Genomic DNA, 16,129 nt, shown 5'->3' on the forward strand with positions numbered 1-16,129 from the left:
ACTGTGGATTCCTCAGTATTAAATATAGACGTGAAAATGCCTAACACACAGTGATTAATATTAGCCTCCGATCATTCTTCTCTGGGGTTTTTACTAGTTCTCTAAGGCCCATTAAATAACTGTTGGACTTGCTTTTAACTGCTGTCTGTGTAATCACCAAGAAATCTTTGCTATTAATGTGACTTAGTTGAGCTATATAACATCTTAAGATAAAAAGTGAAGGTGCCCTGGCCAGGTAGCTCAATCAGTTAGAGCACTGGTCAGTAAACTCATTAGTCAAGAGTCAAATCTCAACAGTACAATGACTGAAATTTCTTTTGAGAGCCACATATTTTTAAGCTTAAAATTATATAGGTAGGTACATTTCTTATTGAGGTAGTGCCTGCACGTGGTATTTTGTGGAAGAGCCACACTCAAGTGGCCATAGTCGCATGTGGCTCGTGAGCCACAGTTAGCTGACCAAGGGGCTAGAGCCTTGTCCTGAAATACCTTGGTTGCAGGTTCGATTCCCGGTCAGTGCACCAGGGCTCACATGGGGAGTGACCATTGAACGCATACTAAGTGGAATGACAAATGAATGTTTCTCTCTCCCCCATCCTCTTCCTGTCTCTCTAAAAGTGCCTGACCAGGCGGTGGCACAGTGGATAGTGTGTCAACCTGGGACACTGAGGACCCAGGTTTGAAACCGTGAAGTCGCCAGCTTGAGCACAGGGTCACCAGCTTGAGTACGGGATCATAGATATGCATGGCCCCATTCACTGGAGCCCCCCCCCCCCCCCCCCCCCCCGTTGAGGAGCATATGAGAAAGCAATAAATGAACAACTAAAGTGCTGAAAAAAGTTAATGCTTCTCATCTCTCTACCTTCCTGTCTCTGTCTCTCTCTCTCTCTAAAAAAGTAAAAATAAAATAAAAACAATACATGGGCCTTTTGTGTACCAGTTCTGCAACTTCCTGAGTCTTTAATTATTTCAAAATAAATTTAAAACACACACACACTTGTATACACAAGGAAGTTCACCAGATAATGAAACAGCCAATTTTATTCAAATTCATCAAAATCTATACTCAATATATTGTTTCAAAAATGTATGTAACCCTTTATATAATGGTTTTTATTTCACCTTTCCTTTATAGTTTTTTTTGTTTTGTTTGTTTTTTGGTCTCTTTTTTTGCAGTTCTTCAGTAGAAGCCAGAGTCTTGAGTTGCCCAGTTAGGAGCCTAAAATATACAAAAGACAGGGTTAAAAAGAAAGTACTTTCCGAAAAAATCTTAGAAAAAATAATACAAGCATTCTTTTTAGCACTATTCCTGCCAAACAATGCTCTGACATTTTAACCTGTGTAACTACTACTAAATGTCAGATGTTCCACACATCAAAATACTATCTTATAATTTTGACCAATTATAAAGTATAACAACGACAATATCACAAATATTATACCAAAAATCAATATGAATTGATCCTAAAGCATACAAAAACCATTATATAAAAGTAAATATTTCAAGCTCATTTATTCTAGACTAGGTTGGAATAGGCATAGATAATAATTTCCTAATTCATCCTTCTCTTTTAAAACTGAAAAACTATTCTAAGGACACAAACCTGTTGCTAAATTCCAACCAAGGATGAATGAGGTCCTTGAATGTTTCACAGCTGCTTCCTAAAAACCCTCCCATCCTCTAGTTACACATAAACACAATGGCTAAACAGCATTATAAGTGGTTTGGGATTGCAAAATGACAAAGCCATGCAAGTTCTTTTAATGTCAAATATGTAGGATTTCTATCAAAAGAGGAATTTTTTTACAGTTAAATAAATGTACCTGATAAAATCAAATTTTTAAAAATTAGCACTAATAGATAATAAGATCAACATTTTCCAGAAGTGTTCCTTTATATTTAAAAGAAAAATACAAATTTAAAGCACTTGAAACAGAGCTACATATGTTATCATCTGCCAGTATCAAAATGATGTGTTGAAAACTCTGAGAAAATGAATTAATGAAGTCACACACAGAGTAAAAGGAAAAGGAAGTTATAATAAACTAGGAACACTTAATTTTTTCAGCTTCCCTGACGAATGTATATAATCCCATCTAAGAAAAATTCTCTTCGTTTATAATTTCTTAAACAAAATTTTCACACCCAACAGAAATTCGAAATCAGAAACAACTGATATTAGTATGTTCTCAAATTAAGTCCATGTAATAATTACATTATATTATTGCTAAATCCCATACAGAATTGAAAATGTGTGATTCTTACCTCTGACCTACTGTTCTGATTAAGTTTCTTCTCAATATTCATCGCCAACATCTGACTTCTAAAAGAAAGGCTTTTGGTCTTTTCAATCACTTGTTGATAGGGTGATACTGCATTGTTACCCATAACCACATGACCCTAAAATAAGACACAGGGAAATTGATCCTGTAATGTTCATGACCAGGTTTCCCAGATGTCACAAGCATGACATGACAACAGTACATGACTATTGTATACTTGGTTTTTTTAAGATTTATAGATTTTAGAGAGAGAGGAGAGGGGGAGAGGAGCAGGAAGCATCAACTCATAGTTGCTTCTCATATGTGCCTTAACCAGGTAAGCCAAAGGTTTCGAACCAGCAACCTCAGTGCTCCAAGTCGACAACTTATCCACTGCACCACCACAGGTCAGGCTCTTGTATATTTTTATGCACTATAGAGAGATTGCTATATTTACCCAGTAACAAAAATTAGGAGGTTGCTGTTGCCTTCAAAGAACTATTATGCATTAAAACAAAACAAATTCTTAATAAAGTGTCCTAATAAATATTCAGAAAAAGTATAAAATAACCAGCAACCGATATCTATTGTAGTATACAGAACAGTTAACACAATACTCACTAATTTAGAATCAATCTTGGCATCCAGTCTTGCATTTCTAATCAAATTTACAATCCACCTTTCAGCTTCTTCTGGAGTCATGTTCAGTTTATCTGCCAACATACTAATGGAAAAAGTAAAACACAACATTAACTGAGTCTAAAAACTTAAGTTTCAAGTACATAGTCTTTGACCCACACTGTAGATTTTTTAGGTGTTTATTGGTTACCTTCTCTTAAATGATATGACTCTTAATAGCTGCATTGTTCACATTTTTTGTGATTATCTTGTACTGTGCTCTACCTATACCATTTCACTAACCAGAATGTAAGATTTCTTGAGGAGGGCCCATATTCTGCATTTACAGAAATCTTTCTAGCCTCTAGAAAAGTTCCTTAGACTTGCAGATGCTCAACTAGTAATAATCTAAGGGAGAAAATGTTTTATAACGTATAATGATTATATATATTAAACCTACTACAAGGAGTATCATATACTGAAAAACATAACTAAAACTTAGGCTGCTGTGTATGTTTGTGTTGTAAATTCTGAGAGCATTACCTAAAATTGTACAGGCAGTCCAGGTTACAAACAACATAGACTGTAGGTCTGAAAATGTTTAAGTATTTATATGGACAGAAAGGTATAAAAGAAATACTATGCTAGGACAAACATCGGAGTTACATAACAGGTAAATGCTCCAGCTTACATACACATTCAACTTAGGAACAAACCTATAGATCCGACCTTGTTCGTAACCTAGGGTCTGCCTGTGTATCATATAACCTCAATGGTCACTGAATTTCAGAGAAAACTGGCATGCCCAAGTGCATACACACACAGCATAAAGAAGGGAAGAAGAGAGGAAGGTGACAGACACCAAGAACCTGATCCAAAGTCTGGTACCAACCAACATGCATTTTATTTTTTCACTTTATGATCAGGTTGAAAAAGAGGCCATTTTAGGCTTAATTTAAGAGAATTAAATGCAAGCACCACTTTGGTAGTAGGTAAGTCAGTTGGCTGATGGCAGAGTATTTTTGCATGTATAGTATTTAAGAGCATACAGTATACAAACATACATATATGGGTGTTCAAACACAACATTAACTGTCCCTCTTTCACTTGTTTTCACTGAAGATATTGATTGAATTTGCCAGGCCTTGTAATATTATTACTGGTTTGATGAAAAGAATTAGAATATCACTAACAAAATCATTCTTTATTATACATGAAAATCCCTGATCTGACAGCATTCTCAATTTTAAAATATAAAAATTCAAGATATTGGCAATCATACAATTATGTAATTCTAGAGCTCCCAACCTAAACATAACTAACCTAGTTAATAAAAAATACCTTTCTGTAACTAAAATAATCTGTGCGTAGGGCCTGTGGGCGTCACTTTCGTGGCCATGTAGGTTCTCATTGGATTTAGGCAGACAGTAAAGAAACAGTGGAGCCAATAAATGGTGGGTTGGGCAGATAAAATGTATTATGCTCACTTTGTTAAAGACGGCACTGCCCACAAGAAGGCCGTCGCCCAGGTGATATTAATGTGTGTCTCTAAAGGCAGGCAGAATCCTTGTAGCCTGGGGCTTGGTTTTGGGATTAAGCCTTTCCTACCCTTTTTGATGTGGGGCGGTACAATCCAATCATGCCTCAGAGAAATGACTTTGTAGTAGAGACTTCCCTATTTTGTATATTGGATTAAAGATTATGAATCTACACTATAAAATGGGGGCAGGACAGGAGTTTACCCTCTTGGCTCCTGAGATTATCATTAGAGGAGAGAGCAGAGCAGAGAGCAGAAGGAGGTCACGTGGAGTAGGCCAGGAGAAGCAGCTAAGATGGCAGAGTGCTGAGTGAGATGCCAGTTTGTGTAGAGTTTGTATCTGGGATAAGGAAGGAGATGGGGAACTGAGGAGAATAAGGTTGGTGAGCTAGAAACCTTTGATTCTAGGAAACTTGGTTAAGTCAGTGGCTTTGTGAGCACTGAATGTGAGTGGGTTTTGGAGCTCAGTGTGTGTTTTTACTTGCCTGCCAGGTGCAAGCTAGAAATAAAAACTATGGCCCACCAGTTTGTGGCTCCGTTGTTTCTTTACCGACTGTCCGAATCCAATGCGAACCTGCGTGAGCCGGGCTGCTGTGATAGTGGCCCTGGCCGTGGCTTCTGGCTTTACAGTGGGCCATTCCGTTTATTAAAGTCTCGCATCGGGTGAGGAGCAAACACACAGGGAAACTGCTTCCCTTTCATTCAGGGCTGACACATTCTCTGTTTCCAAAACCAGGAGAATGTTCTCTGGTTTCTCCTGGAATCAAAGGCCCCACCAGTCTCAGTGGAGCTCGCAAGGCCCTCAGCTCAGGTTCCCCATCTGCACATCTCTCTCTGAACAAACTGGCTTCTACTTCAGCACTCTATGTTCTCTCTGCTCTCTCTGTAAAACTGCCTGGGCCCACAAAGACCCCTCCCTCCAGCAAACATCAGCAAAACAATGGCCCCTCCCAAGCAGGAATGTAATCCATAATTTGCAATCAAGGGCCCTTCTCTGAAGGCAAGCACACATCTTTAGCTGCCCAGCACCATTTTTTAACAATAAAAGTGGACAAACTCCCCCCAAATTTAAATTTTACAAACTCATTTGCCTAACACTGTGCTACCCCCATTTTATAAATTTATTAACAAAGAATTAATAGAATTTCATTCAGAATGTCAAAGTTAAGTTAGGCTATCAATAAAATTACAAATTAAATTATAAACTAAACCTTAGAAGACATAATCATTAAAAATGTATCCTTAAAATATGCTTGGAATTAAAAACATTATAGTAAGTATGAGCCAACTCAACCATTAAATTCCCTGATTTATATGTTGTTGGGCAGATAAAATATATTATGCTCACTTTGTTAAAGATGGCGCTGCCCCCGTGGAAGTCCGTCTCCCAGGTAATGATATTAGTTGCCCTTATGCTTCAAATGGGCATAATTATATTAATGTGTGTTGGGGGCGGGCTGTGGGCAGGCAGGATCCTTGTAGCCTGGGGCTTGGTTTTAGGACTAAGCCTTTCCCACCCTTTTTGATGTGGGGTGGGCTTTGTATCAGAGACTTCCCTATTTTGTATATTGGATAAAAAGGGTTTTGATATGTCAAAATTTTGTTTTCATGACCAATTTTTTAAGTACACATTCTCAGCAAACATAAATAATTAATCTATGACTATTACTTCAATTTCATGGGCAGATTTCAGTTTACTATATATTGTTAGTCAAATAAGTTTGTAAATATGATATATGTTTGCTCGCTTACAGTTTGCATTGGGTGTGGGGGACAGGCTGTAAGCAGGCAGGGTTGTTATAGCCTAAGGCTTACTTTTCTTTTTTTGTGTGTGTATTTTTCTGAAGTTGGAAACGGGGAGGCAGTCAGACAGACTCCCGCATGTGCCCAACCGGGAATCCACCCGGCACGCCCACAAGGGGGCGATGCTCTCTGCCCATCTGGGGCCTCTGTTGCAACCAGAGCCATTCTAGCGCCTGAGGCAGAGGCCATAGAGCCACCCTCAGCTCCAATGGAACCTTGGCTGCGGGAGGGGAAGAGAGAGACAGAGAGGAAGGAAAGAGGGAGGGGTGGAGAAGCAGATGGGCGCTTCTGTGTGCCCCGGCTGGGAATCGAACCCAGGACCCCTGCACGCCAGGCCGACGCTCTACCACTGAGCCAATCAGCCAGGGCCAAGGCTTAGTTTTAAGACTAAGTTTTTCCCCACACCCTTGACTGTTGCATGATAGGGGGTGGTGCACTCGCATGAGGAATCCCATTATGCCTCAGATAAGTGACTTTGTATCAGAGACTTCCTTGTTTTTATATGGATTAAAGGTTTTGATTTCTACAGTATAAAATGGGGCAGAGGAGCCCATGCTAGAGGAGAGCAGAGAAAGGCCACGTGGAGGAGAGGAGAAGCAGCCAAGACAGCAGAGTGCTGAAGGAGAGGCCAGTTTGTGCAGAGAGAAGGAGATGGGGAACAGAGGTGAATAAGGTTGGTGAGGTATAAACCTTTGACTCTAGGAATACTCGGATAAGTCAGTGGCTTTGGGAGCCCTGAATGGAAAGGGAAGTGTTTTCCCACTGTGTGTATTTTCTTGCCCACTGTGTGCGAGCTAGGATTAAAGGTAATGGCCCACCAGTTCTTGGCTCTTTGGTTTCATTACCGTCTGTCTGAATCAAATGCAACCCTGCATGGGCCAGACAGCTCTGATGGTGGCTGCGACTACTGGCTTTACAATCATGGTTCTTTAAACCTCATTTTATTTAAGCTACAAAAAATTGGGAATTTAAAAATAAATAATGAATGAATGAATGAAAACAGGGAAGTATGTCCTTTTACTTAAACAAGCAGGCATTTTTAAACTGACTAGGAAAAATTCCTGCATCTGTTGTTTCCAGTGGTTTCCCAATAAAATCCCTGTGCTTCCTGCTGGTTCCTGAGTTATTTTAGAGATATGCACATTTCACTCACTTTTGCATTGTTAAGGTAAGCCAGTGTCTGACACTTTTACCTGAAGCTTCTACTCCAAAGGTAAAGAACAGATTTCCTGAAACATACCCATTTTTATCACCTCTAATACCAGTTTATCTTTTGTATGCCTCCTACATCCCCCAAAATATCAATACAAATCTTTAAGTGAGTCCAAGGCCATTTTACTCTGAAAAGCACAAATAAAACAATTTGCACTAAATACATTAAAATTCAGATCTAGATCTTTATATTCTGTATTTTAAAAACTTGGCTCTGGCCACTGGCATAGTAGTGGACAGTCCCAGAGCGCCAAGGTGACCAGTTCGAGCCCAGGTCAGGACACATATGAGAAGCAATCAATGGCACAACTAAGTGGAATGAGTTGATGCTTCTCCCCCCTCTCATTCTCTTGCAAAAAAAAAATAATAATAAAGAAACATTATTCCCAATAACTGACTAATTATGAGTAGTTGGCATTATGAACATTATAAAATACTGTCATATAAGACCTGTTTATGAAGGCTGTTTTATGTAACTAAAATTATAATGGAACATTCAGCTTTGAATCATAGGTTATCGAATTTCTCTTCTTGCTGTGCATATCCAGTTGAAAAGTCCTTTCAATGATCTCTTTAACCACTGCCTCTTAGGCAAGTTCCTTACCAGTCTACTCTCATCTTTATCAACTTTCCTCTCCACCATCCATACTAAACCCTCCCGTTCATTAAATATGCCATGTTTTAAACCACCTTAGGGCCTTTGCTTTTGCTGTGCCTTCTGACTTCTTCCACCTTTTTCTCTACCTAAAACCAGCACTCTCACAAGCCTTCCAAGACACCTCTCCCAAACACAACATATGTCTGATGCTTTCATAGCCCCCATTTTTTCATAGCATTCATAACAGCTGTAGCTGTTTTGTTGAGTATTTGCTTTCATGATAGACTGTATATGTATGTAACCCAAGAGCATGCAGCATGGCTTCCTTGTCCACTGCTATACAGTTAGCAATTAGTACAATGTCCAGTACACAAGAGGCAATGAATAAGTATTTACTGGTTGGTTCCTACTCTAATCACTACCCTAGTTCAGAATCCATTACTGTTTACTGGTTTTCCAACTAATCTACCTCTTGAGTTTCTCCTTAATCCTATTTTACATTGTTGTAAGTCCTAAAACCCAATTAACCAGTTTATTCTAATACCTTTCAAAACTTTAATACTCCTTCTACCAAAAGAATAAAATGCAAACTTCTAATATTCTCATTCATGGTTATCTACAGTTTAACTATAATCTAACTATCAAACCTCCCATTATTCTTCATAAATACCATACGCCAGCCAAACCATTTCTCTTCCTTCTCTGTTATTTATTCAACAAAATACGAACTTTGTTAGATGCTAGTGACAAAATGTAATGTGTTCCTCACCTCTATAAAGTTTAAGCTGGGGGTTGCGGAGTAGGGGAACAATCATGTAATCCTTCAAATATACAAACTATTTTAAGTGTAATGAAGAACTGGAAGGAGGTATGTGAAATGCAAAGGGTTTACCAGTTCTAGTCTGGAGGTTTAGGAACAGCTTATCTAAGGAAATATTGAACATTGAATTTTAAGATAAAGAAAATTCTATTCTGTATAACTCCACTTAGAATTTTCCATCCCTTCTCTTTCTTTACATCCATATTCTAAATCTCGTATTTCAACATGCTGGGGCAATTTGGCAACCATAAATGTCTATGTGCTCTGACCCTTAATCCAACTTTGGGGACTTAAGTGTTTTGCATTGTTTCTTGAGCCTTTACTCATTGACTCAAGTCAAAGAAAACTTAAAATAAGGTCCCAAAATTACTAATAAGTTAGTAGTGGTATTTCAGATTATCTAGGCTACCAATCACTATGAGAATGAATTAAAGAGTGTGGCAATAGAGCAGTTTCTTAGGTAACAGAAAAATGCATACAGTAAAAGAAATTAAATAATAGGGAAAAAATCCTCAAATTCTCTTACATTCTGATTTTATGCAGAAACTGTTAAGATTTAAAAATAAAAATGCAGTATCCTAGTAAAGCTTATAAAAAGTTGTATTAAGCTATTCTACACAATGCTTATCTTGTTTTTTAAAATAATCCTATCAATAACTACAAGACGTATTAAAATGCAGAATTTCCGAGAAACATATCTAATATCTAATTCAATCTGGATTTCAAATACAAAAATAATTTTCAAATTATATTACATTAAAAATCTCAACCTCATCTATTGGCAGTTAAGTAGACATGTAAATTATTTTGTGTAAATCACTTATACATACATCCTTTAGTTGACTAGCTCTCTCCTCAAGCAATACAACATGATAGTGAATACGTTAAATAAATACATACAGAATAAAAGACCCCAAACTTTCAAAACAATCCTAAGACGAACGAAGTTAAAGGCATCATGCTCCCCGATTTCAGACTATATTATAAAGCTATAGTCATCAAAACATATCAAATTGCCACTAAAAACAGATACAATGAAACAGAATATAGAGCTGCAGCAGAGAAAAGACAACCCAAATGGGAGAAGAAAAATATTACAAATCATATAACTAAGAAGTTAACACAAGCAAATGATCTGATTAAAAACGGGCACAGCTTAAGTCAGGCCTGGGGATGCTCTCGGCCTCCACTGTTTCATTACTTTTGTCATTTAACATGTTGAGAACATTTCCACATCATTATTCTTCTTTGGCAAAACAAACAAACAAACAAACAAAAAAACCGGGCACAGGATTTGAACAGATATTTTTTCAAAGACAGACATACAGCTAGAAGAAAGAAGAAAAGGTGCTCAACATCACTAATCATCAACGAAATAAATGTCAATCAAAACTACAAGATAGTACCTCACACCTGTTAGAATGGCTATTATCAAAAAGATAAGAAATAAGTGTTCACAAGAATTGGGATAAAAGGAAATCCTATGCACTCTTGGTGGAAAGTGAAATTGGTGCAACCACTATGGAAAACAGTATGGAGATTCCTTAAAAAACTAAAAAATTGAACTACCATATGATCCAACAATTCTGCAGAAACAAAAACACTAACATGGAAAAATAAACACACACCCATGTTCACTGTAGCACTATACAATAACCAAGACAAGCAACCTAAGTGCTCACAGAAAGATGAGTGTATGAAGAAAATATGAGATAGATACTCACACACACACACATAATTATAGTTCAGCAATAAAACAATAAAATCATTCCAATTGCAACATGGATGGATCTTGAACATATTATGCCACATGAAATAAGTCAAACAGGAAAAAAAAAGTAGCATATGATCTCACTTATACGTGAATCTAATAGAAACAAACAAACAAAAAAACCCCCGCAAAGCTCACAGATACAGAGAACAGATGGTAGTTGCCAAAGGTGGGGTTGTGGGTTGGGAGAAATGGGTCAAAAGATATATACTTTCAGTTATAAAATAAGTCATGGGATGTAATGTACTGCTCACAGAAATTAGGGAATATTACAAAATGAATATTAAGAGATAGAAAAAAAAGCACTTCATTTTTTTTTGTGTGTGAAACAAGAACATCAGAAATGCAAGGACAAGTCAAAGAAAACTTTGATTATGCAAATGGATGCAAAACCAACTTTTATTTCATTGGTGAAAATGCACTGTACAAAAGGCTGAGAGTACTGGAGTACCTGCAGGTTCCCTGATCTTGAAAGTGCACATCCTGCAATTTCTCAGCCTTTGCAACGCCCCTGCCACACGATTGGCCCAAATGCGAAGCCTGGAGAGCCATAGGGCGTCTTGAAGCTGATTAAACACAGATGACAGTGGCAACAACACTTAGAACATCCCAAAGCGTGATTAGTAGACTGTGGAATTGCTTTCAAGAGACTGGCCCAACACAAAAAAGACGAGGGAAGGGTCACCCATATGCCACAACAGCAAGAGATGACCGCTACACTTGACCTTATTGGCAGAAAGGAACAGTGCAGCAATGCAACAGAGCTGCGCAGACAGTTTCTTGCTGCCAGTAGACCAGTGGTCCCCAACCTTTTTTGGGCCAGGGACCAGTTTAATGTCAGAAAATATTTTCATGGACCGGCCTTTAGGGTGGGACGGATAAATGTATCATGTGACCAAGACGAGCGTCAAGAGTGAGTCTTAGACGAATGTAACAGAGGAAATCTGGTCATTTTTAAAAAATAAAACATCGTTCAGACTTAAATATAAATAAAATGGAAATAATGTAAGTTACTTATTTTTTCTCTGTGGACCGGTACCAAATGGCCCACGGACTGGTACCGGTCTGCAGCCCGCGGGTTGGGGACAACCCAACTGCAGTGGACGACAGATATGCACCCAGACCATACGAAATCAACTCCATCGTGTTAGACTGCATGCCCGATGACCAATGGTATGCATTCCGTTATCTGCTGAACACTGTAGAACCCATAGAAGGTGGGCTGATGAGCGGACCCATAATGAGTGGTCAACAGTCCTCTTCTCTGATGAGTCACAGTTCAGTCTGCAGCCTGATAATCATCATGTCCTGATTTGGTGTGAACGAGGAACACGTGAGAATCCACGTTTCACGCGAGAAAGGGACTCCTTTGGTGGTGGTGGAATCATGGTGTGGGCTGGCTTCAGAATTGGGGGTCCTACCAACCTCCACGTCATCAGAAATGGATCACTGACTGCTGTCAGATATCGAGATGAGGTCCTGCACCCTATAGTGGTACCCTGTGCTGAAGCAGTTGGAAACAACTTTCTTTTCATGGATGATAATGCAAGGCCCCACCGTGCTCATCTCGTCAACAACATGCTTCAGGAGGCAGGAATCGAACACATGGACTGGCGTCCATGTTCTCTAAACTTGAATTCCATTGAACATGCTTGGGATGCACTGGGGAGATGTCTGGCAAACCGTTCAATGCCTCCCACAATGCTTCTTGAGCTGCAAGTTTTCCTGGAGCAAGAGTGGCAGAGGATCCCACAAGAACTGCTGGACAGTCTGATCCTGTCCATGCCCCAACGCTGTTAGTGTGTTCTGGCAGTCTTGGGTGACCATACACCCTAATGAACAGTCCATGTGTGCACTCTCGTCCAGTTTGACATGCTTCTGTTCACCCCCACCAATATGTCACTTGCTACTCAATCACAATAACTGAGTTTGCATCTCATTTGCATAATCAAACAGCTTTTTCTGACTTGTCATTTGCTTTTCTGATGTTCTTGTTTAATAAAAAAGTCAAATGCTTTTTTTAATTGCTTCATATTCATTTTAAAATATCCCCTAATTTTTGTGAGTTGTATATTCAATTAGGGGCACTGTCTTCTTTTCCGTTATACTGTCAAATAAAAAAATAACAGCCAACATAATAGCCATCCAGTGTCAATAAATGAAAATTTTAACTTTTTTTTGTCAGATATGCAAAAAAATATAGTATTTTTTTTTTCTGGAGTGCTGCAGAATTTTAGTATTAGTTTATGTGTGCCATGAGATAAAAGAGTTTAAAATAGCTGCAACAGAACAATGTCTCCAAAATTCTGGAATAAAGTAGTTTTCAACCTAGAGTACCATACCTTGCAATACATTATTAAAGTATTAGCATAAAATAGACATTTCTGGACATGAAAAATTTTACCTCTAAAGCACTCTTCCTTATAAAGTTATTGAAGGATATGCTATACCAAAATATGATAGTAAACCAAGAAAGAGGAAGACACAATAATGTCCAGGACACAGGAGCTCCCTAACGCAGACAGGCCCAGGAATCTCCAGGACAAATACATGACGAAGGGAGACAAAAACTCTCCAGGACAGAGATCGACAAGTCCACATAGTTTTCAGGAAGATAAAACTGATAAAATAATCTTGAGAAGAGATTTATAAACTGGTAGAGTATAAAGTAGAATTAATAATAAAGACATTAAGAAAAACAAAAGTGGGGGGGAAAACAGCAATTATCAACTCCAGGTAAAACAAATACAGAATACTAAAACACATTACAAATCTAGCTTATTAGAAAAAATCTGGTGCTGGTTTTAGAGTCAACAAACAATTATAAAAGATTAAAGAGTTCAGAAAAGGTCCTATATACAAATGAGAATTTAAAATGTGATGAATAGCTTTTCAGACCAGTGGGAGAAAAGATAGTTTTTCAGTAAGTCATGCTGGCTAGCCGTTTAGGGAAAAAAGATAAATGGTCTTACTGTCTATTCCCAAAAAAAAAACCTAGATGGCTTTACATCAAAGAAAGAAAGCCGGCCTTAGCAAGTGGCTCAGTGGATAGAGCATATGGATGTCCCAGGTTCTATCCCCAGTCAGGGCACAGAGGAAAAGCAACCACCTGCTTCTTCCTCCACCCTCCCCCTTCCTCTCCTGCAGCCAGTGGCTCAATTGGTTTGAGCATGGCCCCAGGTGAAAAGAATAGCTATGTTGGAGCACATCAACCTTAGGCACTAAAAAGAGCTTGGTATACAGGCATCAGCCCCAGATGGGGTTGCCAGACAGATCCTGGTAGAATGTATATGTGAGTTTCCCTCACTATTTCCCCTCCTCTCACCTAAAAAGGGAGGGAGAGGGGGAGAGGGATGGGGGAGGAGAGGAAGAGGGATGAGGGGAGAGAGGGAGGGAGAGGGGAAGGGAGAAGGGGAGGGGGAGAGGGGGAGAGGGAGAGGGAAAAGAAAGTCATAAAGGTCCTAGAAGAAAACATAGGCAAGTAGTATATAAACATATTGTAAGACAGAACTTTTAAATAAAACAAAATCTAGCACTATAAAAGATTAATAACTTTGACTACAAAGCAATGTAAATTATTCTTGGGGGGAGGAGGGGAACACGAATCCGAAGTGCTATTTCAACAGACATAGTAAAAATAAGTACTTCAGCCTTTGTTCAATCTCATTAATTAAACATGTTCATGCCTCTAGCACAAAACAAGATGCTTTTCTTGTTCTGGGCAGTAATTAAGACCAGTGGTCCCACCTAAGAACATAAGATTTATGAAACTAAAACTAAAGAACCAATTAGGTTTTCATCAACTCTAGGTAGATTTTCCATCAGGTTTACAATGGCTAATCTTTTAGACAGTCTCCCTTCCCACAGTCTCCCCACGCCCATGTATTTAACAGACAAGGATCTGGGTTCTAGTATTTCACATGTTTATTAATTATATCTTTAAATAACCTGGCTTTTCAAATTTTATTCGATAAGCACAATGTATTGGCCTTAGCATAAAGCGAGGACACTTCTGGCCTGCATTTCTCAGAAGACTGTTGCCACTATGCAGCATATCCAAAGTACTACAGCCTTATGCTATGGCAACTAATTAAAGAATAACCGTTAAATGTACACTGTGTTTAACTGTAAGATTAGGAGAAAGAAAACAGGAAAAAACTGAGAAATGACAAATGTTGTGGGGTAATTTAAGATTTTTCACTAAATTTTCTAAAATGTCAGTAAAAAATAAGAGTATTATTTTATAGTTAACAAAGAAATGAAATAATGGCTTTTGAAACTATTTTATCTGCATCTGAAGTGCACCTTTCTATTTCTCTCCAATATGGAAAAGTATAATTATGAATATAAAAAGCTATGTGGTAATAGGTACTTTAAGAAAAAATTATGATAAAAAATGTTAATAAAATAAGCAAAGTACAATGACCTCATAACTTATATGCAAGAGCAATTGACAAATACAGTATTTTCGTGAAAAGCCAAAACTAACCCCCATAGAGAAATTACATTAATGTATTCTCTACATGTTTATCATACACATTCAAAATATTACTTCCATACTTTGTTTTTATCTACAATTGAAAACGGGTCCAAGAATTATTCTAGAACAGCTTTTAAATTTCAGACACACACCATATCTGATAAACTATCCAGCTATACTAAATTAAATCCCACCACAGTAATCTTTTTTGACAGATGTTGCATACTTTATGGTAAACAAATTAGTAACTTATCCTACAAATCTATAGAGTTGTATACAAACTGATAAAAACATTCTTAATATGCATTTTAATAAAGATATGACTATCACATATGCCCACAGCCATTTAGTCAGGAAACCTACCCAATGTTCCAAAGCATAAAGGAAGGAGTTGTTTAATAAACAACTATGGGTTTTACAACACTAGTCTATTCAGCTTTTGAAATTTGTCCATTGGGAGAAGAAGGGAGGCCAGAAACAAATCTTTCTCTTCTTTGCTGCTAAAAAAAACCCCAAATATCAAATAACCAAATTAGAGGCAGTGATAGGCCAACATAAACTCATGAATGGAGTTATTTGTCATAATTAGTATAGTGTTGAAATAAGTCTACTTTGGGACTTAAAGAGAATCCATTTACAGTTACTAGGGTTCACTGAAACTTCTTTATTCCAAATACTTCTCTGATTTTCCAAAATAGAAATTATGTCCATTTCATTTTAATTACACTGTACTTTTTTAAACATCTACCATAGTTTATAATTTTATCTTTAATATCTTTTTTTCCCTTTGGATTTTAAGCTCTCGGGGTATGCTCCCTACTGTCTTATCTACCCAATGCCTGGCTAGAAGAGCTGTTCATTCACATTTGAAATATTTCTTTTTGAAAAACTGCGCTAGTTACATTAACTAATTAAATCATCAGCATTACACATAGTATATTTATCCTCTTCATAAATTTGCACATTCCTGAAAAGACAAAATAACAGAAATGGGTAACAGAGGAGTAGCTGCCAAAGGTGAAGAAGAG

At 37.9% G+C, this 16,129-nt stretch overlaps 1 protein-coding gene across 1 annotated transcript in view; it reads right to left on the reverse strand.

Annotated features, from left to right (window-relative positions):
• Nucleotides 1-997: 997 nt before the first annotated feature.
• The window catches only part of EIF3E (eukaryotic translation initiation factor 3 subunit E), a 52,455-nt gene continuing 37,323 nt past the window's right edge, over nt 998-16,129 (reverse strand). The window contains exons 11-13 of the mRNA XM_066379353.1: nt 2,884-2,986; nt 2,267-2,401; nt 998-1,219 (exon numbers count right to left, since the gene is read on the reverse strand). Of these exons, the coding sequence (XP_066235450.1) occupies nt 1,181-1,219; nt 2,267-2,401; nt 2,884-2,986 (277 nt within the window). The 3' untranslated portion in view covers nt 998-1,180. The remainder of the gene's footprint in view (nt 1,220-2,266; nt 2,402-2,883; nt 2,987-16,129) is intronic.

Source organism: Saccopteryx leptura, chromosome 3 (assembly GCF_036850995.1).
Source record: "Saccopteryx leptura isolate mSacLep1 chromosome 3, mSacLep1_pri_phased_curated, whole genome shotgun sequence".
Taxonomy (NCBI): domain Eukaryota; kingdom Metazoa; phylum Chordata; class Mammalia; order Chiroptera; family Emballonuridae; genus Saccopteryx; species Saccopteryx leptura.